The sequence below is a fragment of the Aplidium turbinatum genome, chromosome 5, assembly GCF_918807975.1.
Source record: "Aplidium turbinatum chromosome 5, kaAplTurb1.1, whole genome shotgun sequence".
In the NCBI taxonomy this organism is placed as follows: Eukaryota; Metazoa; Chordata; class Ascidiacea; order Aplousobranchia; family Polyclinidae; genus Aplidium; species Aplidium turbinatum.
Window position 1 is genome coordinate 27,974,043 of NC_137476.1, and position 24,210 is coordinate 27,998,252.

At 38.0% G+C, this 24,210-nt stretch overlaps 1 protein-coding gene across 1 annotated transcript; it reads right to left on the reverse strand.

The window, feature by feature from the left end:
- Positions 1 to 1,546: 1,546 nt before the first annotated feature.
- LOC145771090 (phosphatidylcholine translocator ABCB4-like) lies at positions 1,547 to 23,858 on the reverse strand. The gene is made up of 26 exons (XM_082582831.1): positions 23,791 to 23,858; positions 22,429 to 22,528; positions 21,959 to 22,158; positions 20,806 to 20,949; positions 18,984 to 19,088; positions 18,045 to 18,216; positions 16,538 to 16,662; positions 14,790 to 15,003; positions 14,111 to 14,293; positions 13,818 to 13,934; positions 13,187 to 13,399; positions 10,412 to 10,592; positions 10,157 to 10,327; positions 8,843 to 9,004; positions 8,535 to 8,713; positions 7,807 to 8,017; positions 7,503 to 7,649; positions 7,000 to 7,105; positions 6,256 to 6,396; positions 5,757 to 5,913; positions 5,149 to 5,346; positions 4,858 to 4,970; positions 4,356 to 4,449; positions 3,936 to 4,082; positions 2,581 to 2,750; positions 1,547 to 1,718 (listed from the first exon to the last, which is right to left on the reverse strand). The coding sequence occupies exons 1-26, from the start codon at positions 23,856 to 23,858 to the stop codon at positions 1,670 to 1,672; spliced, it is 3,867 nt and encodes a 1,288-aa protein (XP_082438957.1). The 3' UTR covers positions 1,547 to 1,669.
- Positions 23,859 to 24,210: the final 352 nt, after the last annotated feature.

Sequence of the window (24,210 nt, forward strand, 5' to 3'; positions counted from 1 at the left end):
AAAAGACTACCCTAGGATAACAAACAACTAGTTACAAAGTTCAAAGAAACTTTACAGCATGGCAGGCTCAAAGGCACAAACTAAAAAATGAATCCTTGGCAGACCTGAAAAGACTACCCTAGGATAACAAACAACTAGTTACAAAGTTCAAAGAAACTTTACAGCATGGCAGGCTCAAAGGCACAAACCAAAAAGTTAATCCTTGGCAGACCTGAAAAGACTACCCTAGGATAACAAAACAAATTACACAACTAGCTAAAGTGAGCTAGACAAAGGCACATACCATAAATGAATCCTTGGCAGACCTGAAAAGACTACCCTAGGATAACAAACAAATTACACAACTAGCTAGAGTTAACTAGACAGGCATAACCTTGCACCAAGCAAAGGTATGTTTTATAAATGATGTCTAAAACGTTTTCTGCCTAGACTGGATAAAGTGCAGGCCTTACTTATTAGAAGAAATGGTGTATTGAAAACGACAATAATAAAACAAAACAAACAGTTGCTTACCGAATTCTTACATATTCCCTAGTCACTCCAAATTTCCAGTTCTCCAGATTTATAAAACAATGACCACTCCAGTCCATGCCAAAACGTAAAAAGCAAGATCAACTAGCAAAAATTGTTAATGCATGGCCGGGTCACTCAAGCATGAAAATAGAATGGAGCAGAGATACAACAATAATATTAAATGGGCGGGGAATCGTTTCTAACAGCTATAGCGTTTGTCCATAAAAGATCGAAATCGATTCAAATTACTGACTGATTTTACATCACGAACCGATAGTTCTAATCTACAGTAGGCTATGGTTTGCACAATACCACATCACAATGTCTGGAAATTCATCACGAAGCCATTTTGCCACACCACTTTTGCGACCTATCAGCACAGCCGCGCCATCACATAGGCTACAACACCAATCAAACAAGAAGATAAAAATGTTGTAGACATGCCATATGATTTCAGGCAGCTCTTCAGGGAATCAAAGATGCCATTCCCAGTAAGACTAGAGAGCTCAACAAGACAAATACATTCACAGGTTCGCTTCCGTCAAGACTGGTACGAAGATATATTATCAGAGTGAATACCCGATTTAACGTGTTGGACTCATCAAGAATTATGGATATACTTTTACTGAACAGGGCAAAGCATAATAAGAGTATAAAATATTTGAGCTTCCGGAACGCCGTTCCGGAGAAGTCAATTTTTTGATCGAGCTTCCGGAGCGGCGCTCCGGACCGCTCCGGCTGAAATCCAGCCCTGGGTGTAGTGTAGATTTAAACCTGACATGTGCTTCGTATATATTTACAAGTTGTTTTAAAAAAAGTACAAAACAATTCAGTGACAAACCAGAATTGCGACAAAAACAATTTGTTTGTTCCATGAAGTCTGATTTGAGAAGTTTATAGGCTACTGAAATCCTGGTTTATCGTGCCCAGGTGGAGTTTATAAAAAACAATCTAAGAATAACATACAGTAAATAAAGATAAAAAAGAACAACTTCAATGAACGTTTCATTGTTCAGCAGCGTAGAGAAAATTGTCCCAAAACTGAAGTTGGATAATTTCACTGCTTGCGTCTGATTGGATAATGTATCGATGGATGATACGCTTCCACATGAGACAGCGTTTTGAGTTATCGCGTGGTGGGGAACATAATTGACCATCAAGTGGAGAATGGCTGGTCATCTTCGAACAACTGGGCGTTGACCAAGCTGCGACGTGTGAAGTAAATATAGTTAATAACAGTTAATTTCAGACATCGCTCTAAGCTGAATTCCAATCATGTTTTCTTGCATAACTGTAAGCTACCATTAATATTTTTAATTAATTTTTGGCAGTTTATTAATAGAATTATTTCCTTTGCTAAAAAAGTTGCGGAACGAAAACCTCCTGCATATCGAAAACCAATCCAAACAATTAAGCTTTTATCAAAATAGCCAAAACAATGAAATCTAACCCAATCTATGAACACTAAAATACGAATTTTACAGGCGTACGTTTGGTCAGTTCTGTTGGTTTATATGGCTGTGAATCCTGTAGCCTACTATATGTTCACAGATAGAAAAAGTAATTAACAGTGCTGAAAGTTGGTTCATGCGGAGAGTGATGGGAACAAACTGGATTGATAATTACAAAGAAATGTGAAGACGCTCCGGATGTACCTCTAGCGTCTTCATAAGAAATTTTATTAAAAGCCAAAAGACGTTTATCGGGCATGTCTATCGCAAGTGCGGAGTTGAACATTCGGTAATGATGGCCTCCAGCCAAGTCGCCCCGACTTCCTGGTCAGAGGCACCGGGGACGTCCACGCTTTGAAATTTCAATTTAATAAAAACAATGGACGATCCATCGTTGTAGAGAATCACGGTAGCCGAGGCCTTATTCAGAAAGGGCCGATGATGATGGTGAGCATTAATATTTCAATAAATTCTTTGGCAAAAGTTCTTGAACAGTTTTGTTTTTGCGATTTAAAAGAAAAAAAGTTACAAGAGAAATGTAAAGACATAACAAATCCGAAGAGACACTTCAGGTAAATGACTTTAGTTACATAAACTCAGATAGTTATAGACCAACCTAAAATATGCTCCTTTCAAAGCTATGAGCTCATCATGCGTTCCAACCTCCACCACCACTCCATTATCAATTACAGCTATCTGATCTACATTCCTCACTGTGGAAAGCCGATGAGCGATAATGATGCTCGTTCTTCCTTTTTTAGCGAATTCCAAAGCGTCTTGCACAGTCTAGAAAAAACAATCATTAGAAAAGCAGTAATGGATAACGTCATAATAACAGCAGAAACAAGGCTAATATCCGCTTGGTAAAAACTTATACTTAGTAAAAGAACAGACAAGGGAGCCGATCTTTGTTTCTCCCCTCTAGCATGTCCTTAGGTGTCTTGCCAAAGACACAGCAGCCTGTTTTGAGCAGTGTCGAATCGACACACTTGGGTACATCGCAAAGGGACTCCAATAAGAAAATGTAGAAGCTCTTGACCAAATGCCATAGAAGTTGGAAGTCATAGACACAACGAATTTACCATCGTGTGATAACTATAAAACCACAAATATTTTTAAAACAATTGAAAAGTAATACCACTGTAGATAACAATTGCATTGCAGTTGTACGGTATGTTTTAACAATTTATCAAGCTATTTGTTAATTAAGTGTATTGCAACTACGCCTACTGATGAGATGAGGGTTTTCTTTCCACTTGATCAAATTTTAAATGTTTTTATTATCAAACGCAAGCAAAGAAATTGACCTCTCAGCAGGGGCGCCAGAAGCGTGGTGGCAGGGAAGCAGATGCCCCCCTGCCCTCAATTTTTCTGCAGATGGGAAAGAAAGAGGGCAATGGTGCCCTTTTAAGATCATAGAAGCTACTGCAAATTTTGCAATACGATATAACAATTTTAGCTATTCGCTTTTAGCCTAATTATAATCTTACATTTCTGCCTCAAAATAATATTCACGACACAAAATTCTGTATCACAGTAGGTTAGCCTACATTATTATAACATAGCATGATGCGCTTCCTTGCCATTGTTCTTTGTATACCGGACACTTGTATAGTTGTATCCTTACTCAATGATGAGCTGATGGATGAGCATTATTGCTATATCTGATCTTAAAAATTGGCCTTTCAACAATAAAAGTGCCCTTTTTTCATTATCCTCCACCCCTTAGTCAAAAACTATTCCGGCGCCCCTGCCCCTCAGTAAAGATGGGCAGGTTTATAAAATCCAGCTTTAGCCTACTAGGTTTTTAAGCAGGGTCGCATGATTGCGATCGAATTAAGCATGGGTGCACACATCTTGCTGTTTGATTTCACCGACACTCCACGGTAGTGAAAATTTAAAATTGCAGTTTATAGGTGTAAAGGTTTAAATTTGATGGATCTTAAAATTGTATACATCTGACATTCCCACCCTTTCACTCTCTGCATCCAGTGCGGATGTTGCTTCGTCAAGAAGAAGGATTTTTGGATTTCTTAAAAGAGCTCGCGCGATGGCGACTCTTTGCTTCTGTCCTCCTGACAACTGACCTCCTTTAGCTCCAACTCTTGTTGAGTAACCCTGGAAGTGACGTAATAATTCAAAAGCCAGTGTTTCATTAAAACACAATTTTATCACAACAACTATCAATCGAATTGCATCATCGCATACTTCTGGCAGCGAGTCAATGAAACTGTGAACGTTAGCATTGCTACCGGCAGTTTTCACGCCTTCGTAAGCGACGTTAAATTTAATGACGTCAGTCATCAAGTAATTTCATAATTGGAAAGCGAGTATTTGAATTAAAACATAATTTTTTATCACAAAAATAACCGAATTATGTCATCGCCCTACTTCTGGTAACGAGTCAATGAAGTTATGAATGTTGGCGCTCCTAGCGGCGGCTTCCACCTCTTTGTCAGAAGGCGTTCTTGTGCAATCTCCATACCTACAAATTAAACGAATTATTATCAGTCAGTGTTGGAATACCGAAACTGTTACAATAGCTTAGTTGCTTAAGCGCCCACTTTGTGTATGAAGAAACCGCAAGATCAAGCAGTTCTGCTTTAAGTGTCTAGTGTGCGCTTGAGCAACTCATTTCCAGCCGCCTACTGCTTTTTATTTAGCTGCACCTAGTGTATAAAAAAAATTACAAACGGCAACACTTCAACAAGTGGGAACTTCATTCAATCAATCTCGGTAACTGAGCTTGCGTCAGTAGTTCAAAGCCTCCATTAGTTGCCTATGCGAAACTGCCAGGATTAAGCTTTTAGAGAGGCTTTCTTAGTTCGAGGGTAAAAATTCTCATATTCAAAACCATTGTGACGCGTTTTCCAATTAGCTAATTGTGACCCACCTAATGTTTTCTGCGATGGTTTGATCGAATAAAACAGGCTCTTGTGACACCAAACCCATCTGTTGACGTAGCCAGCTAATGTTGAGCTTCGAAAAGTCGGTTCCGTCTAAACTCTGAAAGTTTATACAAATTCATGGGAATACAACATTCTGTGTAACTTAAATGTTTCCGTGAAAGCATTTTGTTCTCATTTTTGTTTTTTCATTAAAGTAGTCGAATAACCTGAATGGAAATTCACACAAGAGAAATGTAGATAGAAATTAGTCAGCTGATAGATGTTACACAGCTCACCACTTGTCCGTTCTGGGGGTCGTAGAACCTCTCAATGAGTTGCATTGTTGTGGACTTCCCACCCCCAGACTGACCAACCAAAGCCAACGTCTGTCCTGGCGTCACCATTAGGTCCATATGACGTAATACTGCCACGTTAGGTCGAGTTGGGTAAGAGAATGCGACAGAGTTAAAAGATATTCGTCCGTTGCAATGCGACTGGAAGCAATTGAAAAGTTAGCTTAGTTTCTCATGCAAAAGCTGATTTAATAGTTTCTTGACGACTTTAAAACGTTTTAGTTATTAATGCTGTGAATAATCCAACTTGTTATCTTTCAGACACACCACTTAAAATCGTTTGAGCTGGTTTACATTTCTGATAAACCTACGTCACTCAACTGCAAGATTGGTACGGTAGGTTGTTGATTCTAATTTCTAATGTAAGATGAATCAATAATGGAAATAATTTTCTCACATAGATAGATGAGTAAATAGGCTATTCTTTACAATTCTGGAAAGCGTGAGTCACGCGAATGCAACGTTCCACGTATCATAGCCTACATGGATCACTGAATTAGAGATCTGATTTAGTAATACATGGATTCAGTGATCCATGTATCATCACATACCGGTGATAGTCCGTCATTGCTGTAGGCATCCATCGTTGGAACGCGATCAAAGAGTGCAAACATTCTCTGAGCCGACATCTTTGCTTCTTGATAGTCAGGGGCAAACGTGCTGTTCTGTGCAATTGCCATCGCTCCAAACTCGATCGCTATAAGAACTCTGGAATGCGAAAATGATTAGTGTGAAGTCGCGAATCTGGTAGAGGCCTGATTGTATTGCATCACACAGGGCCGTTGAGAGGATAATTTGTGTCCGGTATAAATGCAATCCTTGGGCTCCAAATCAAGACATTGATCAAAAAAATTCACTATATCCAAAAATACGCCGTAGTTTCTTTAAATTCTTGGGTCTCTTGGAGAGGGTACGGGCCTTAAAATCACCCCGGTCCAAAATCCAAAAGTATCGCTTGGATCCCGCTGACAATGCTACTTGTTCTATTTAAACACCACTATTGTTTAGTATCTGTTTCAACGCACGGACGAAAATCACTAAGGGACTTACACGAACACGTGATTGTACTCCATCTCTCCAACCAGGACCAAATGAATAGCAAGTCGGAAAGTCGCTGCAAAAGCAAAAAGCATGACGGCTTGTGAGAAACCGAAGCCTGCAGCCGTTGCGAAGGATTTCCAAAACAGTTTCCTGTAAACAAAAGTTGAATGTTTTCATCACCACAATTTTTCCTTTTTGTAGCACTACGTTACCAATTAACCAATCCATTTTTTTGCTTTATGAGGAGTGGTCGTACAAGATTTAAAAACTGCGAGTATAATGTTTCTCATGTTACCTCGAAGCTGCTGGTTTTTGTCTGACTCTCTTCTGGAGCTATTGTCAGAAAAAAATAGGCCTAGGAATGGTGGAATATATACTGTAAAGATTTGAATAAGGATCGATTTTCTGATCATCCCCCTTTTAGGGTCAAACAGGCTGTAGAGGTTTTAAAAAGTAAAAACTATATTTGATGTACATACAGACACACACACATATCATCAATGTAAAAAAAATACTGATTTGCTGTCTGGGTTTAGATTAAGTAATATTGGAAAGCAAGAAAGTCAATATTTCTGTTCACTTTCACACTTGCCCATTGCTATCCATCCATAGACGACTAGATATAGGCGCATGCTTATGAGCGGTATCGAACCGTATCATAGTTCTTCCCACAGCCATGAAACCAGTGGTGATAACAGTTGGCTACATTGCGGCTGGAATTTAGGTTACATTGTGAAAGTGTAAAGCAAATACCTTGGAGATTGATAAAGTTTCTCGGTGTAGACTTGTAGCATTTTTTGCTCTTTAGTCATAGAGGCGACCGTTCTGATGTTCTTCACGGCTTCCATCGCGATATGCCCTGATGAATTCAAAGATTATATTTGAATTCATAAAGAAGCATAAATGACGTGTGGGCTACTTATAGCAGTTAATTATAGCAGTTTTTTTTATGTGTAGTTTATTAAATGACTTCTGTTGTTGTAGGCCTACCGTAGGTAGCCGATGTCTAGTAGAATGGACATTTTAAAATCACATTTAAATCACACAGTAACATCAATTTTGTCATCTTCATGAAGAAAAGAAACATTGATAATAATCGTACATGGCAACCAATAGCCTTACTTGCTATATATATATATTTTTTTTGCAAATTACGACAATTTTTTAAAGCACAACGGCATACTTCTCGTTTAAATATAACTTTTATCTTTCAATGGTTTATCTGTTTTCATTACAAACGATTCAAAGTAGATTACCTGCAGCTTCCACATACTGTTCTTCATTTCCATTGTTTTCCAAGGTCTTCCCCTCAATGACACCTCCTAATACCATGAAGGGAATGAAGGCAATTGTGACTAAACAAAGTTTCCAACCATACGCAAATCCAATCCCCAAGGCAATGACTGAAATAAATCCAAGTAGAACGAGGTTAAGCCACACGTGGCCTTCAGTGTGATGCATTCCTTCTTTGTCACTCTGGGTGATAATTGTTTATTATCAATTTGACGTATGTTATCAAACGACTTTGTTTCACAATCAAATCCCACATCTCATCCTTACCTAACGTGGAAAGGTTCTTCATGACTGTTCCCAGCCTCACTCCTGTGCACCCTTGAACGCGCAGGGCGTCAGTCGACAATCGAGCACAAAGAGCACCAGTGCTGTGACTTGGATCATCAAAATAGGAAATGTCCTGACGTAACAATGCACTGAGCGCATTTCGTCGAAGCCGAGCAGTTAATTCCACGCCAGACTTGGTGAAAAGTGTCGCCTAAGATTGATTAAGGAACGTTTAATCAGGTATACCATGTTAAAAATATACCTGCATTGTCCATTATGTATCTACTAAGCTGAAAATTTAAGTGGTTTCCGAAAAGCTTAAGTCGTTTTAAAAAAATTACAACTGCTCTCGGGGATCATGCTAAATTTGGTCATACAATTTTTTCCTAATTTGTGACAAACAAGTAGAAGATAAATTTACGATATAGCGGAACATGATACGTTGAGAGCACTAAAAGGTTGGTCTCTGCAGTCTTCTAGGCCTTAAAACTAGCAACTAAATATGATAGAAAGACCTCAAATGAAAAGTGTTTCAATGCTCCCAGTCAGACAGATTATTTGCACGACAATGAAAAGCTAGTTTAGGAAAGATGATTCATTTACAGAAAGATCCGAATCAGGGCAACTGATGATACCGTAAAAGTGGAGTTTTTTAGGGATCGCTCATGACCCATTTTTTGCTAAACATTCAAAAAACAGGTATGCGCGTGATAGAGAATAATATTGACCTCACAAACAAATCCAACGAACACAACGACTCCGAGTAGAAAGAACGCCAGTCCAACGAAGCTTGCCTCCATCTCTTGTTGACTGGCATCTGTGAGCGAAAAGATAGCAAATGCTTGGCCAATGATAATCGCACTCACAGGATCCCCAATACCAGACAGGAGTGAAAAGAAGCACCCTCCTGAAAGTAAGAAGTTTTTTTTTTCAAAATAAAAAAAGTTATTTACTGAATCGGCTGGTGGTCATGAAATAAGTCAAAATGAGTTGTGGATTTTTAGTGAAAGTAGTTAGAAACACAAGCTTGATTTACCTGCAATATAGCCCCATTCTGATCTATTCAGTTGCAGAATTCTGAAGAAGGATGCTTTGGGAAGGATTTCTTTTTCTTCATTTTCCTTTTCATTTCTGATGCTTTTATCTTTAATTGGCTTTGGGGAGTTTTCCATTTTAGCAAACGGGTTAGTTAAGAAGTCTGATGAAATTATTGAAGTATTTATTGATACATAATGATCACGTAAACGCTGGATTTTCACAATGTTTAATACTACAAGAAGCTAAACCTAAACAATACCACAGCATTACTGTGTCACAAAACGAAGTCAATAACATCTCAATGCTTTCAATAATTTACCTTTTCTTTAACAATCAATTGAAAACAATTTAGGTTAACCTATAGCCGAAAACGCTCCCATGTTTGTTCTGTTTTTTTTTTTGTTTTTTTTTTTGTTTTTTTTGTCATGATTTGCTGTGTTGTATTGGTTTGTTTTGTTTTTGAATCTATATTCTCGGACTAACAAAGCCTTTGGTTGGTTGGTTTTGAATCTTTATCTTCGGACTGACAAAGCCTTGATAGGTTATTCCTGGCAGTTTCGTAGGCCTATACTTGTAGAGGCTTTTGACGCAGGGCCGGTTACTGAGATTGACAGAGCGAAATTTCCAATTTTTGAAGTCTTGTTGGCGGGGAATTATTCCTTCCATTAGGTGCCGCTGAATGGAGAGCAGTCCTTAGAATGCGTTGCTCAAGCGCACACCCCAAGAGTCGAACTAACGCCGCTTGATCTTGAAGCTTCTTCGTTCACGAAGTCACGCGCTAACCAACTAAGCTATCACGGCTTTGAGAGTTTATTCTTGACATGTTCCCATACTTGGAACCACTGATGCAGGGCCGGTTGTTACCAAGATTTACATAGTTGTTTCCATAGTTGTTTCCATAGATTTACAATTTACATAGGTAGTGAAGTTTCCATAGTTATTTTAAAGTGTTGTTGTCTGTGAGCTATTCCTTCCACTAGGTATTGTGTTGGTTTGCTTATGAGTCAACAAAATAATATCTCAACTCTATTGTAGTCTACTTACTCTTTTGTGCATTGAGTTAGCTAATTGCTTCTTCACTACCATGACTCAGATTTAATCTGATCCATTTCAAAATATAAGCATTATCCTTTCTACCCTCATAACTCTAAAGCAAATCATATAGGCTATAGCAAGTTATGTGGACATAGAATATGTTTTATACACGAATAAACAATCATGCTTTCAAAAGAATGAATCTCACCACTTTTCTCAACTTCCAAAAAAACTTTTTTTTCTCTGTCGTGGTTGTTTTCAAGATTTTTCAAATTACTTGGAGATACTTTTTGTTGCATTTTTACAAGTTTAGAATAAACTCCATTTTCGATCTGGAGAAGTTCATTGTGAGATCCTGCCTCCATGACTTTACCCTCTTGGAATGCAATTATTTTGTCAGCATTTCGTATAGTGGATAACCGATGAGCGATGACAATTGTGGTACGATCTGTGATGGAAGAATTTATTGATGAATCACCTTGAAACTGCGTCGTGGAACTCTGAGAAGATGATTCTAAAAGATGTATTTTACCTGCTGATGCTTTCTCCAACGCTGCTTGTACAATTGATTCACTCTCTGTGTCCAAAGCAGATGTTGCTTCATCCAGGAGTAAGATCTTTGGATTTCTAGCGATTGCTCTCGCGATGGCGATTCTTTGCTTCTGTCCCCCGCTCATGTGTCCCCCTCCTTCTCCAACTAATGTCTCAAATTTCTATAAAATTCCAAGATCAATATTATCATCAACCAAATTTGATTATGATAGGCCTTCAATTAACTTACTAATAAAATATTTTAGGTTTGAGAAATAATTGCATTTCGTATTCGATACTTTGTTCATTATTGCATAATTGATTTTTTCAACAGGAGATGCTTTCAGAACGAGGAAGATAAACCTTCTCCGAGCTAAAGCTAAGAAATCATACATGAGTCAAGGAAGTAGCCAAAAAACTGAACCTTTACTGAACTGAGCCTATTAGCATAGCTAGTAGCAAGGCCAGTTGCTACAAGTTCCCAAAAAATACGTTTGATTTTTGTTTCTTGAACATTGTTGAACATTAGGTTTTTAGAACATTACGTTTTCCAAGAAGTTTTGATTGATTTGTTTTTATCTTCGTTAAAAATCAGCAAAGATTTATTTGCAAAGAACTTCAAATCTCTTGTAATACTGTCTAGCGCAAATTAAAACATTGCTTTTTTCAAGCAATATAATCCCGAAATTGTATTCATTTGCCTTACCATGTACATGTATATCGACTATACAGAATATGTATTTGGGGTTGCCAATTAAAAAAAAAACATTACCTTACTGTAGGCTCTTAAGAACTTGGGGTTTTTGTAGATAAACTTGCAAAAGATGGAAAGTCTTATTAGCCTACATCGCAGTTGATAGGCTACAAATAAGTAGATATTTATTTTCAGGGTCGAATGGGCGATGATAAGACCGCAAAACTCTTATAGGCTACAGATGCAATCACCCATCCCACTCCCGACAGGTATTAACCCATTCATGGCCGGTGTCCTTTTAAAAGGACATCGTTTTGAATGCATCAGTATTGCATCATCTTATTTTGATTGAATCATATTGGACTTGCTAGTAGTTGTTTAGGGTCTGTTGTGGAAGGTGTTGATAAATATTTGCAAACAACGTACTTTTTCTGAATTTTGTGAAAGTTTGAAAATTGTTGAAAAATGAGAAGAGCCCGATAAAGTGAAGTGAGGAGGAACATGCATGTTTTATTGCCTATTGGTAATAGATATGAATTATGTTTCTTCATAGTTTGACACTCTGTAATATTGTGCTTCCTACTACACTCTAATTTGTGTAAGGTTTTGCTTCTTTTATTTGTTTATTTTGCTTTATATTTATTGTTGCCTTTTAAAAGGACACCGGCCACATGGCCACATTTTTTTGGTTGTTTGTAACACTGTCAAAGAATATTGAACATCGTGTAAAAGCAGCACATTGTGCCTATGGAAGACTTAACCATCGTGTTTTCAACAACCATGCTATATTTATCCGCACAAAAATTATGGTCCTCCGGGCAGTCGTTCTATCCACTCTTCTCTATGCTTGTGAAACCTGGACATTATACCGCTGTGACATCAAACGTCTTGAAAATTTTCAGCAGGGAAAACTGGGTCAAATGCTAGGCACTCGTTGGGAAGATTGTCTCACCAAAGATGCAATCCTTGATCGCGCTAGGTTGCCCAGTTCAGAAGTCACCATATTGCAACACTGCCTTCGCTGGACAGGACATGTCATGAGAAGGAACAACGAGGAGGGACAACTAGAGACAGGAAACCCCCCTCCAGAAGACCAAGAATGAGATACAAAGATCGGCTGAAAGTCTCCCTCAACCATGCAAACATTGATCTGGATTCAAGGGAAAACCTTGCTAGTGACAGATTACTCTGGAGAAAAAGATCTAAGGAAGGCACGGAAATTTTCGAAAAAAATGGATACAAAAAGCCCAAGAAAAACGAACACTAGAAAAGTTAAAACTACCACGTCCCTCCCTCCATACAATCCTTACCCTCCATACAATGTGACTTTTGCCCACGTCTTTTCCATCATACATTGGCCTCCAAAGCCATATATGACATCACCATCCAAAGCCAAATTCGATTTGATGACGAAACCAATGCTCGGTCACGAGCTGGAGCCGACGACTGTCAGTGGCGTATCGCTATGGTTTGTATCGCCCGCGGCGGATCATGATTTGCACCCCTGAACGCGTGAAGTAGGAACCAGCAAATTGAATACGAGCCAAATCCATTTCAAAAAAGATTTTGACTATGCTTTTTCGTTTACGTTTAAAAATATTCTACTGCCACAAGCTTCCGACCAAGGGGGAGACTGCCAACTGGGGGGGACACCCCCCCACTAGCTACGCCTATGGTTACCGTGAATATAATATGTTCATACAATAACTTTGAAACGTCCTTCAAGTAAGATCTGACAAATTTCTACCGAAACAAACACCTTCTTATGTTAAGATATCGCGAGATTTACATTTGACTATGTGGCCGGTGTCCTTTTAAAAGGCAAACAAAAAAATGCATCAAAAAAGCAAAAATCATCAAATTTTTTTAAACTAATTCATACAACTTTGTGGCTGAAATATTTCCTAAAAAGAGCAACGGGAACTTGTGGCGGCTTTTAATGGGTTAAGCTGGCGTATCAATTCAGATCTACTGCATGGTTGAAGGTTTAATTGGAATATGTCGGACACCAACCTTCTGGATCTAGCGACGATTGGGTGAAATTGAACTTATGAAACAACAGCTAATACAACCACCCCTTACTTGTGGCATTTTCATTATGAAGTCATAAGCATTTGCTTGTTTTGCTGCTTCGACTATTTCCTCGTCAGTTACGCCATCTCTCCCCCAGCGGATGTTTTCTGCAATCGTTGTAGCGAAAAGAACAGGCTCTTGTGAGACGACTCCAATTATTTGACGCAACTTTCGAAGATTGAAAGATTTTATTTTTTTCCCGTTCAGAGAAATGAAACCGTTCTAAAAAACAATATTACGGTTAAAGAAAATAAAACCCTCAAAGTTCCCATCATACCATCCAACATGAATGCTTTGCAGTTCTAATTGCTATATGCTATTAATGGCAAGTAAGTTAGATTTTTAGAGATTGAGGTCAATCATGGACACTACCGACTATTAACGCTGGATAGCAACATCAAAGCAACATTAAGAAACAAACGATCAACACCACATATTACAGATAAAACATAAAAGCAAGTTCGAAAAACTGTTCAATTATTATTTAGGTATGAAGGAGAAACTGAACTAAAATGTTGTGTCATAAATTTGCGATTCATCGAAGTCAATTGTGAAAATTTTGAGATCATCACATGGAGACGATTCCTTCATCGAGTAAATTACTCTACTTCAAAAATGTAAATTGATGCAGCACACTCACTTCAACGTCATAGAACCGTTGAAGCAGCTGAACGACTGTGCTCTTTCCTGCACCACTCTCACCAACCAGCGCCATCGTGCGGCCTTCTGGAACAGTAAGCCAAACCCCTTCTAAAACCTGAATAGAAAAAAAGTGAGTTGATCAGAAGCATCATAAGAATTTATCAGGCTAACTTATGGGTTTTTGTTTAAAACTGAAAATAACAGATTATTTGTAGGAAGGATTAGTTATAAACTACTGTGATCTATTGTAGCTATTGCGCTTGAAGCATTTTTTTTGTAGTTCTTGCCCACCTTTTTGTCTGGTCGTGTTGGATAGCTAAACCGCACGTTATTAAACGTGATATCACCGCTGAGATCAGAAGGGTCGCTGCCCTCCTCTGAAAAGATGTCGATTTCTGGTACCCTGTCAATGACTTTGAATACTTTCGATGCGGCTGCAATCGCCTCAGATGCGACGTCAAAATAGCTGCAAGCCTGGACAACAATATGATCATGACATGAGTTGTGCTGCTGCCATCATGTAGGCATATAAAAACTTAAATTTTTGATTAACAACAAACAGTTAACATAAATTATGATCGATACACGCTGAAAGTGTGCTAATGCTTCGTTATTCTGGGCTGGTTAGTCAATAGTCATGGTCTCATTGTTAGCGTTTATGCAAAGACCATCATTCTCGAAGACGTTATGAACATTATGAATTAGGTTCCAGCTGGGCTTTTTTCTTATCCAGACTTACGCCCTGTGGTTGAAGATTTAGATTAAGTGGACGGAAAAGCAAGAAAGTCAAACTTCGTGTCCACCTTCAAGCATGCCTTTAAGTGTCTTGCCAAAGACACACCTGCACGCTCTTGAGCGGTGACGAACCGGCACCTTTCTGAATGCCGTTTTCGGAATCTTACCACACGGTCACGCAATCAATTAGTTTTCAAATAATAGGCTATATTGATATTGAATAGCTTCGTCTCACCGCTCCAAGCATCCACGCTCCTAAGAGGATTTCAAAGACAACAATCACGACTGCTCCAATTGTTATTTCTCCTGCTATGATCAATGTAATTCCATACCAGAAGCAAATACCATAAAGGGACATCCATGCCAAGTACATGAATCCGATTAAGAATCCAGTCAGGAGACCGCGACGTATTCCTACACCTCTTGCTTCTCCTAACTGGTTGGAATACCTTTTTGAGGCAAGGAAAAAACAACAAAAGTTCTTTTAATTCAAATATTTAAATCTTTCTTTTTTTAAACATTTTTAGTCTCTTCCCATTTAACATCCAGAAAATAGCAACAAAATTTAAGTAATTAATTAGTCAGTAACTTTAAGTCAGGGGGTGTGCAAACCGTGGCCCGCGTGCCAAATGTTACCCTCGAACTTCAACTTTTTGGCCGCCAAAAGATCGGGATTTTAAGTAACGTTGGGCCCTGCTAGACGAATTTCATTTATGTCTCAAATTTGCAACGTTTAGTAAACATTATTTTTTGTTTAGCAAACCGACAAGTTTAACTAGTGTTCTAGAGTTGAGTATGAAGTGGAGTGGAGTGGAACCGGAGTTTTCCCGATTTTCAGAAAATGGAGTGAGTTTGGAATTTCATTTTTAACAAAAGTTTCGAAGTAGAGTGAATTCGTAATTTGGTTTATCGACTTTAAATTCTGGATAAATCCAGGAAATCCCATATGGTTTTGTTTGTAAAAGAAAAAAAAAGTTTTTCAACCTTTTCAACCACGATTTTCAACCTTGTGGTAATGCTTATAAGTGTGGGGCCACAAAAAACGTAGTTAACAAAGATATTTTCACCCTGAACTAGTCTATTTCGTATTATAATCTGCTCAATGCCCATTGGCTAGCTTCACTTTAACTTATAATTTGATTTTGAAGTGGATCGGATTCGGAGTCTAAAATGATTAAATTTGTTTGGAATCGGATTGTAGTGGAGTCTGATTTTATGGAGTAGGAGTGAAGTTAGAGTCTCAAAAATCACACTTCGCACAATAAAGACTGATAGCAGCGTGGTCGTTATTTATTGCGCGCACATTTGTCATAATAGGCCTACTGTATATTGAGCAATAGATATTTTCAGTGAACGCAAGTACGAGCATTTGACAGTAAAGCAGAATTGTTCCTTTCAAGGATATAACCTAGTTTTGACAGTGCTGATGGTATACTACCGCACTTTGCGTAGGTTGAGGCTGCTTATTTGTTTTCCTCTCATTTCTTGTCACAGTTGTAGCCAGCGGACCAAGCTGGTTATGTGTATTTTGCCCAGCTGTGCTGCACGTTCGCACACCCCTGCTTTAAATAATGTAATTGCGGTAATAAAAATATACTTTAAGGTCACATTTGGCCACATTGTTCTTGCATAATACCTTGATTGTTTTGTATCATGACACCATCTGCAATTACACGTAAAATCTATTCTTTATTGGCTAATCAAGTTGGATTATCGATATTAATTCCATGTGGCAAAGTGGCTTAAAAAGTACATTTACAGCACATAAACGTTTAATAGCAATAACACAAAATTTGTCGTAAAAATTATTTGTAGTCTAGCCTATACCCTGAAAAAAGTAAAATTTTATTTGCACCATTAAAAAATCCCTTTAATCTGTGCTATCTAAAGAACTGTCAATCACTAACTTCTTGTACACACACAACAACAACATCAGAACAAATTTGCTGATGTTGAATCAATGTTTTCTTTCAATCTACCGACCTGTCTACTTCTTTGTGTTGGCATCCGAAAGCCACTACAGTCCGAATGGAGGATATCGCTTCCTCCGCGATCGCTCCAGCTTTCGCGTATGCCGACTGTTCTTTCTTCGCGTAGGTGGAGGACACCTTGATGCAGTGGAACAGCGGAGTTAAACATCTGACGTCATAGAAAAAGTATCATAACCTCAGAAACAAAAATAAAGATCCTAAAATGTAGATACTGTAGTCATGTTTAGCAAACGTTTCAAAAACTACAGGATACTGTTTTCATATTGAGAACTATAAATCAGTTTTATATCTTCAGTGCTATAAGTGCTAATTTGAGAATTATTTGATCAAGATGACTAAAATCATTTAGAATCTTTCAGTTATAGTTATATTGCATGCAGTTGTATTCAGATACAGACACAGTTATAGTGCATAGTCAGACTTATCTTTTAATTTTTATTTTATGTACAGTATATTGCAGTGGAATGGTCGGTGGGATGGCGCAGCGGGTAAGGCACTCGCTTTCCAATCATACAATTCTGGTTCGACTCTCGCTTATGCTGGTAGTTGTCAAAACACCGCTCACCTCTACCCAAGGTGTAATAAATTGGATGGGCGTAATTGCTGAAGGAAGGGCAGCGGAAAGAAAGAAACTGGCCACCCTACTCTCGTTAGTGCCTTAGTATAATGAGAACCTTATCTTCTCATCCCCAGATTCTTGGATTCAAGTATGGGACTCACCTTAACCTTATATTGCAGATTAAAGTGATTCCTGATTAGGACACAAGTAGCCTACGTGTCAAAAACATTTGTGTTGATTTTTTTAATTAAGTTATATTGCTATGCCTTGCGCAAAGCTCACTGCTTGCAGTTTGAGCACTTTGGCAAGGTTGGCAGTAGTACCATTTTTGGTTACTGTTTAGGTACCACAAATGGGAAAATGTCACATGGAGGTATACATCTCCATGGCCATTATTCCGGTGTAACTACTGCACTGATGAGACCGGGAGGTCGAAACGGTGTGCACTGTCTGCAGCTATGTATAATTATATATCTCTTTATTATAAAACATGTCGAACCCGATAAAGTTATTTTGTTTAGTCTGTTTATGGTTCAATAAGGTAATTGACTAACATGAATTTGCAATCACAGCTTCTCTGCCTTCCATAAAGCTTTGCAAGCTGCTAAAATAATCTCTAAATGACCGCACTATTTCCACAACAACACGATTGAAAGAATTGAGTCTAGCAAAGAGTGACTCAAATGAAAGACATTGCTACTGCGTATGCTCAACTACTTAAGCATAAAGCCACTAGAAAATACACTAAAACTGGATTAAAGGATTTCTACGAAAAACTGAAGGAACTTCCAAACATTCTCTTCATATTAATCCCAAGGGTCAATTGACCTAATTGATAATTTTCGTAGTATATTTTTTTGTAACTCTAGGATAAACCATAACAAAAAAAAAATTGTGGCTACAAATAGTAGGCTAGGCTGCTAGATGATGTTTGTCTCACCGTCACACTTAGCATAGATGTGATCATTACAGCTGGGCAAACGGCTAAAGCAACCAAAGATACTTTCCACGAGAAAAAGAAAGCGATGACCAAGCATAATATCGCACCGGAGAGATATCTTACAAACAAGGAAGCTTTCTCACCAAGCCCTTGACGAATCTTTAGTAACTCACTGAAACGAAACAAATGTATGTTAGTGATAAAAAAAAGGTGTTATGATGAAGAAATATTTGAAATTGTAATGAAATCTTGTATCAAATCAGAGTCAGACCATAACAGAGAAACTTGGCGCCTCATTGCCTCCAACCCTCGACGAGAAGAAGGAACTTAATGATGATGATGATGTTTTTCAAGCACTTTTTATACAATGTAATATTTTTCTTTTAGTCTTGATAAGGGCTATATGTGTAGCCGAAAACGTTAGCTTTATTTTATTTTTGTTTGTTATAATGTTAAATATTGTAATATTGCCCAGCTCTTTCTGTTTAGGTAATAAAATCATTGCCGAAGAAATTTATGCAGCAGTGTAGTGGAAATGCTACATTTTTAACAATGAAGAACAAGACAGTTTAGTTTTCGAAACGTATGCTGAACATGAGTTTAGGATCTACATTTAAGGCTCTTAATTTTTTAATAGCATTATTTAGTTTTTATAGAAAATAAATACGACTTTGTTGTCAATTCCAACTTCACGATTGTCTGCGGCTGTTCTTTTCTACTTTGTATCTCATTTTCAACGAAATACATCAATCAGCCAACCAAGAACACTTTGGAACACTGCACGACAAAGGAAACATTGGAAGAATTTACGAACTGAGCATCTAGTTCGTCAAAGGTCGCATCGGCTATGATACGGTAGTGCTGTGGTAGTTCTTATCTTCATAACCATTTTTTTTAAATAAGAAGAAGTTAAAAGATATCGCGTGAGCTTTGTCTCACCTTGTTAAACTTGTGTTGAGTTCTCCAGCTGATTTAGAATCATGGAATGCAATTTCTTGGCGGAGGATCGCTTTCAAGTACGCGATGCGAATTCTTTTCTCTTGTCTGCAATAATACTACGTGAATGCCAACTTAGCAATGACGTAACAGTTCCGTCACGACCAATTCCTGGTGTCCGACGTTTTTTTCGTAAACAGTTGTTCGTAAAACAATTGTTCGTAAACAATCGTTCGTAAAGTTAATTCTTCGTAACACAATTCTTCGTAAAGCATTTCTTTGTGCGTGCAATTGACCGTAATACTAATTGTTCGTAAAACAGTTACAATTCTTTACAAACAATTAATTAGGGTAGCGTATATGATAGAGATGTGCTAGATGTGACGTGCTGTAGACGAGCAGACCAGACAGAGTGTAGAGTCCCTGATTCACAATGGCAGCGAAAAAGGAAATCCAAAACTTTTGTATGGTGGCCACCTTTACAAAGATTATAGTGCACCGCACAAGGGCAAGAAACTACTTATTGGAAATTTAAGCATTTTCAAAGGAAATGTCCTGCACGAGTAACAACAGGGGCGCCGAAACAATTTTTGACTGGAGGGGCAGGATTATGAAAAAGGACACTTTTGTTGCTGAAAGGCCAATTTTTTTTTAAACTTTTAAGATAAGATATTGCAATAATGCTCATCTATCAGCTCACTATCGAGTAATGATACAAGTGTCCGGTATACAAAGAAGGACATCATGCTATGTTATAATGATGTAACCTACTGTATTGCAGAATTTGTGCTGTGAGTATTATTTTGAGCATTTGATTGAAAGCTTTTGATTAACGATTTCAAAAATATTTTTATTGTGGAATATCTCGAAAACTAGAGCCAATTTGAAAAAACTAAGTGCATTTTCGGAATCAGGGGCCTTGAAATACTTTAAAATAACTCTCACCTTTATTTGTGCTAAAAAAATTTTGTTGGCCTGTGTTATAATTAGGCTAAAAGCGAATAGCAGAAATTGTTATATTGCAAAATGTGCAGTAGCTTACATGACTTTAAAAGGGCACCGTTGCCCTCTGTCCCTCCATGATGCTCCCCCTGCCCCCCCCCCCCTCCCGCTTTCGGCGCCCCTGAGTAACAACTAAAAAATTGTTCACAAACATTTGACCTAGCACCTGTTTACGAACAATTCACTATAGGAACAATTGATGTATACGAAGAAATGATTTACGAAGAATTGTTTTACGAAGAATTAATTTTACGAACAACTGTTTACGAACAATTGTTTACGAACAATTCACCTATAACCCAATTCCTCTATCATACACTTCTGTCCTTTTTGTTTTTGATAAAAGAATTTGATTTGCTTGCTTAGTCCAGCTGGCATTTGGCAAACCGCCCCGTTAGCTCAGTGGTTACGCGTCCGGCTCAAGATCAAACGGCGCAAGTTCGACTCTCGGGGTGTCCGCTTGAGCAATGCACGTTAAGGACTGCTCTCCATTCAGCAGCACCTAGTGACTGGAATAATTTTCCGGCAACAACACTTCAACAGTCGGAAAACTTCACTCTACCAATCTCGATAACCAGCACTGCGTTAAGAGCCTCTACAAGTATGCGAAACTACCAGGAATAACCAATCAAGGCTTTGTCAGTCGGAGAATAAAGATTCAAAACCAACCAACCAACTGAACCAACACACTTGAACATACGACAACGTTTTCCATATGGAATTCGTAACAGCAATATTTATCAATTTTACAGTGATACTTGGTTACGAATTGAAATATTGTAGTAGCCTACTGTTACAGTAACTAAGTTGAAGTCCTCGCTACCTGTTGGCTTGCAGAGACCAACAAAACATTTCAATTCCAGATGCTACAAAAACAGCGCATCCGGCGTACAGGAAGTTGTAAATTATCTCCATGCTTTCTTTCCCGAAGGAATCCTTCGTGACGTCAACTGTCAAATTCCATTGTCTGGGATAAAGCGAATCAGTTTCTGTTACTTGAAGAAAAATTTCATTAATTCATTTCGATTCAACTAACCAAACTTTATTCCAGAACATAATATGCAGTAGGCTTTATTATGAACAAAATCTTGGAATTAATAAAGGCAAATTGTTCAAAAGAATGTGTTGATGCACTTTTATTAAGGTTTAATAATTAAGTCATAATAAAGAACAATTAGTGTTCTTTATTGTGACTAAGCTGTCACGTTTATATCAGCATAGTCAGAATAAAGAACACTAATTGTTCTTTATTGTGACTAAGCTGATATAAATGTGAAAGCCCAAATTCTCACTGTCTGAAAAAGATTAGCTGATTGTCTCTCTGTCTGTGTCTCAGATTTTAATCTCCTAATTTACAAGCGGCACAATGAAATTTTATATAAAAAAAAACATTGAATTAGATTCTGCTGAACAAGTGAACATGCAAGGTTTCTAAAATTCTGTTCCTGAACTCAACAAAAGTAAAACATGAAGTGTTTGTTTGTTTATCTTTATCCTGCATTGCGGGCTTGAGCGCTATGCATCGGTGTACGCTTTCCGACGTACACCTGACCCACGCTGCAGCCGACGGCAATGTCTGTTTCCGGTTATCTACTTTACTTATGACTTCAATTTGGTACTACCCATTACTCGAAATCGATCACTGGGTTGAGGCAATTATCGTAAAGTTTCTTGCCTAGACAAACAACAGCAAGTGCGGGTGGCTGGAGTCGAACATGCAGGCTTTCGACTGTGAGCCCAACGCGCTAACCACTCGCCATTGCTGCGTTATCAAGTGTTATCATAATTTCTGATAGCTCTGTATGTACGATCGAGTTTGAAATTTTGCAATGTTATAAAAACTTTAACAAAAAAAGGTTTCTTTCGTCATTCATTTGTGAACTTCCAGAAATTTTAAGCACAAAGTTCAATATGCAATGTAGCCTAAACCTCCTATTTAAAATTAAAACAAATCTGTTTAAAGTAGCTAAACTTACACCGAGTTAACAGAAGTAAAGTTTTCCTCTAAGCAGATGGTATAGTTGAAATTGCACGTCTTGTAACGACCAAAATTTGTGAATGCGTCAGATATCTGGCCGTAGAAAAGAAACAAAACTGGTATGGAAGCTCCACTGCCCAGTGCACCTATCGTCCCAATCAACATCAAAATGATATCATAAGCATCAGCGAATCTAAACTGAAAAAAAAGTAAAAATTAGCATTACTAGCAATACAGATTTGAAAATAGTCCTCCAAAGAATCTTCTATTGCTACAATATAACGTGAGCGCAGATGATGGAAAAATTGCATCTTAGGAGAGTATGCTTATGAGACTTGATAGGCTATTCTGTAGCTGAGTTAGAACTTAACTTCAATTATATAGCTCCTAGCAATACAAGATTTGGTCAGCATCATGGTGTAAACACTTCTGTTGCAAGTTTCCCAACTCAAACTGTTACAAACTTACCAAAGCAAAGAAAGACACATTTGAATCTGAATCATCGACAGACTTCAACGATTCATTAGCTTCACTTCTATTTCCATTGTTCGTTTCCAAGTCTTTTGGGCTAAAAAATCATACCACATTAAATGAGCATAGAAAAGAAAAATCATTGTTACAAGTGACTCAACACGAGATAAAAATCGTATCATTTTTTTATGAGAACTAACAGTATAAGTACGAATAGAACTGAGAAATATTTTCAGAAGGTATCATTTTTGCAATTTTTTTTCTAGGCCTACAAAGACTTTAGCCGCAATCGTTGTTTGATGATGGTGATAAGACACACATGCACAATCATCACTGATATCACTGATATTATCACTGATATTGTCACTGATATTATCACTGATATTATCACTGATATTATCACTGATATTATCACTGATATTATCACTGATAATTGTGTGTGTGTCTGTCTTGCAAGACGTTGCGGATACAATCAGCCATTTCTTTGTTGTTTTTATTCCATTAATCCGTCATTTAATAGCAAGCCCCCTTCACTTGGTCGTCCCTACCTTTAATTTGAGAAACGAGATTGATGTAACCGTCACCACCTAAGAATGCATGACAACCAGAGGTGGGCAACTGGGCATCCACTACTTTGAAAGTAGCCCGCTCCCGCTACAACTACTTGGACCAAAAGTAGCGCGCTCTACCGCTACCCGTTACCAGTCGATAAAAAGTATCTCGCTACCGCTACTCGGATCAAAAATAGCGCACGCTACAGCTACTCTTCCATTTACTTTTGTCAAACTGACACCGGAAAAACTATTCAAGTATCATGTGACGTCAAAATGACCTTGAAAACAAATGACATCATTCGCTTACACTGCCATTTCAACGTTGTTATAGAAAACACTTTCTAGGTGAAATGTTTTTATGTATATTTCAAAAACACAACTATTTCAAAATGTGAGTCATTGGGTCCTGCCCGCTTGACTTCAGCACGTCTTTTCCAACCAAGAAAAATTTCTCCACCGCAGCACAAGAAGGAATGGAGATGTTGTACTTAATCAACGGACATTTGACCTCGCTACTGGGAAAGCTCATAAATTTGCTTCTGTGTGAAAAAAGGCCTCTCCACTTGACTACGCCAGTGTTTCCATAAAAAATCTTCAAAAACAAGTAATTTTTTCACTTTAAATTGGAAAGTAGCGGGAGTGCTACTGAAAGAAAATAAATCGGAAAAAAGTAGCGCCACTGCTGAAGCCGTTACTCCAGCAAAAATGTAGCGGCGCTACCGCTATCAAAAAAAGTGCGTTCGTAGAGGCGCTACAGAAGTAGCGCGCTATTGCCCACCTCTGATTGCAACACACAAAACCAAACCTTTCAGAGTAGAAAGTATTGTATTCTTCTGTATCATCGCTGAGTAGTCGTTGCTTGTCTTTACCCATTCTATCAACATTAGATATACCGTAATCTACTTCACGATGCAGTTTAAAAAACGTTAACTTAAAATTGTCTTTTTTATAACAACCTATGCACTGAACCTTAATACTTCTTTAAGAAACAATCAGAAGTTTAATGATTTGTTTCTACCCGTGGCTTCAAGACCAAATCTTCTAAAATTAGAAATTATTTCCTATCGTAGGATGCCGTATCTACACTACAAGTTGACTACTTTGATTGCAACCATGATACAGTTTAACTGTAACAACTCTGCTGTGAATAGTTCACAAAAATAAATGGACACTGTGCTAATTAGCAAAAACTGCCTCTTCTTGCCACAGTTGATATTTAAATGCG

Bases quoted from the DNA above. Each gene is read 5' to 3' on its own strand.
- LOC145771090 (XM_082582831.1), bottom strand. From the start codon at position 23,858: ATGGGTAAAGACAAGCAACGACTACTCAGCGATGATACAGAAGAATAC. The intron at 10,593-13,186 runs GTAAGGGGTGGT...GGAATTTTATAG, and splicing joins TCATAATGAAAATGCCACAA to AAATTTGAGACATTAGTTGG. The intron at 4,971-5,148 runs GTGAGCTGTGTA...ATAAACTTTCAG, and splicing joins ACCCCCAGAACGGACAAGTG to AGTTTAGACGGAACCGACTT.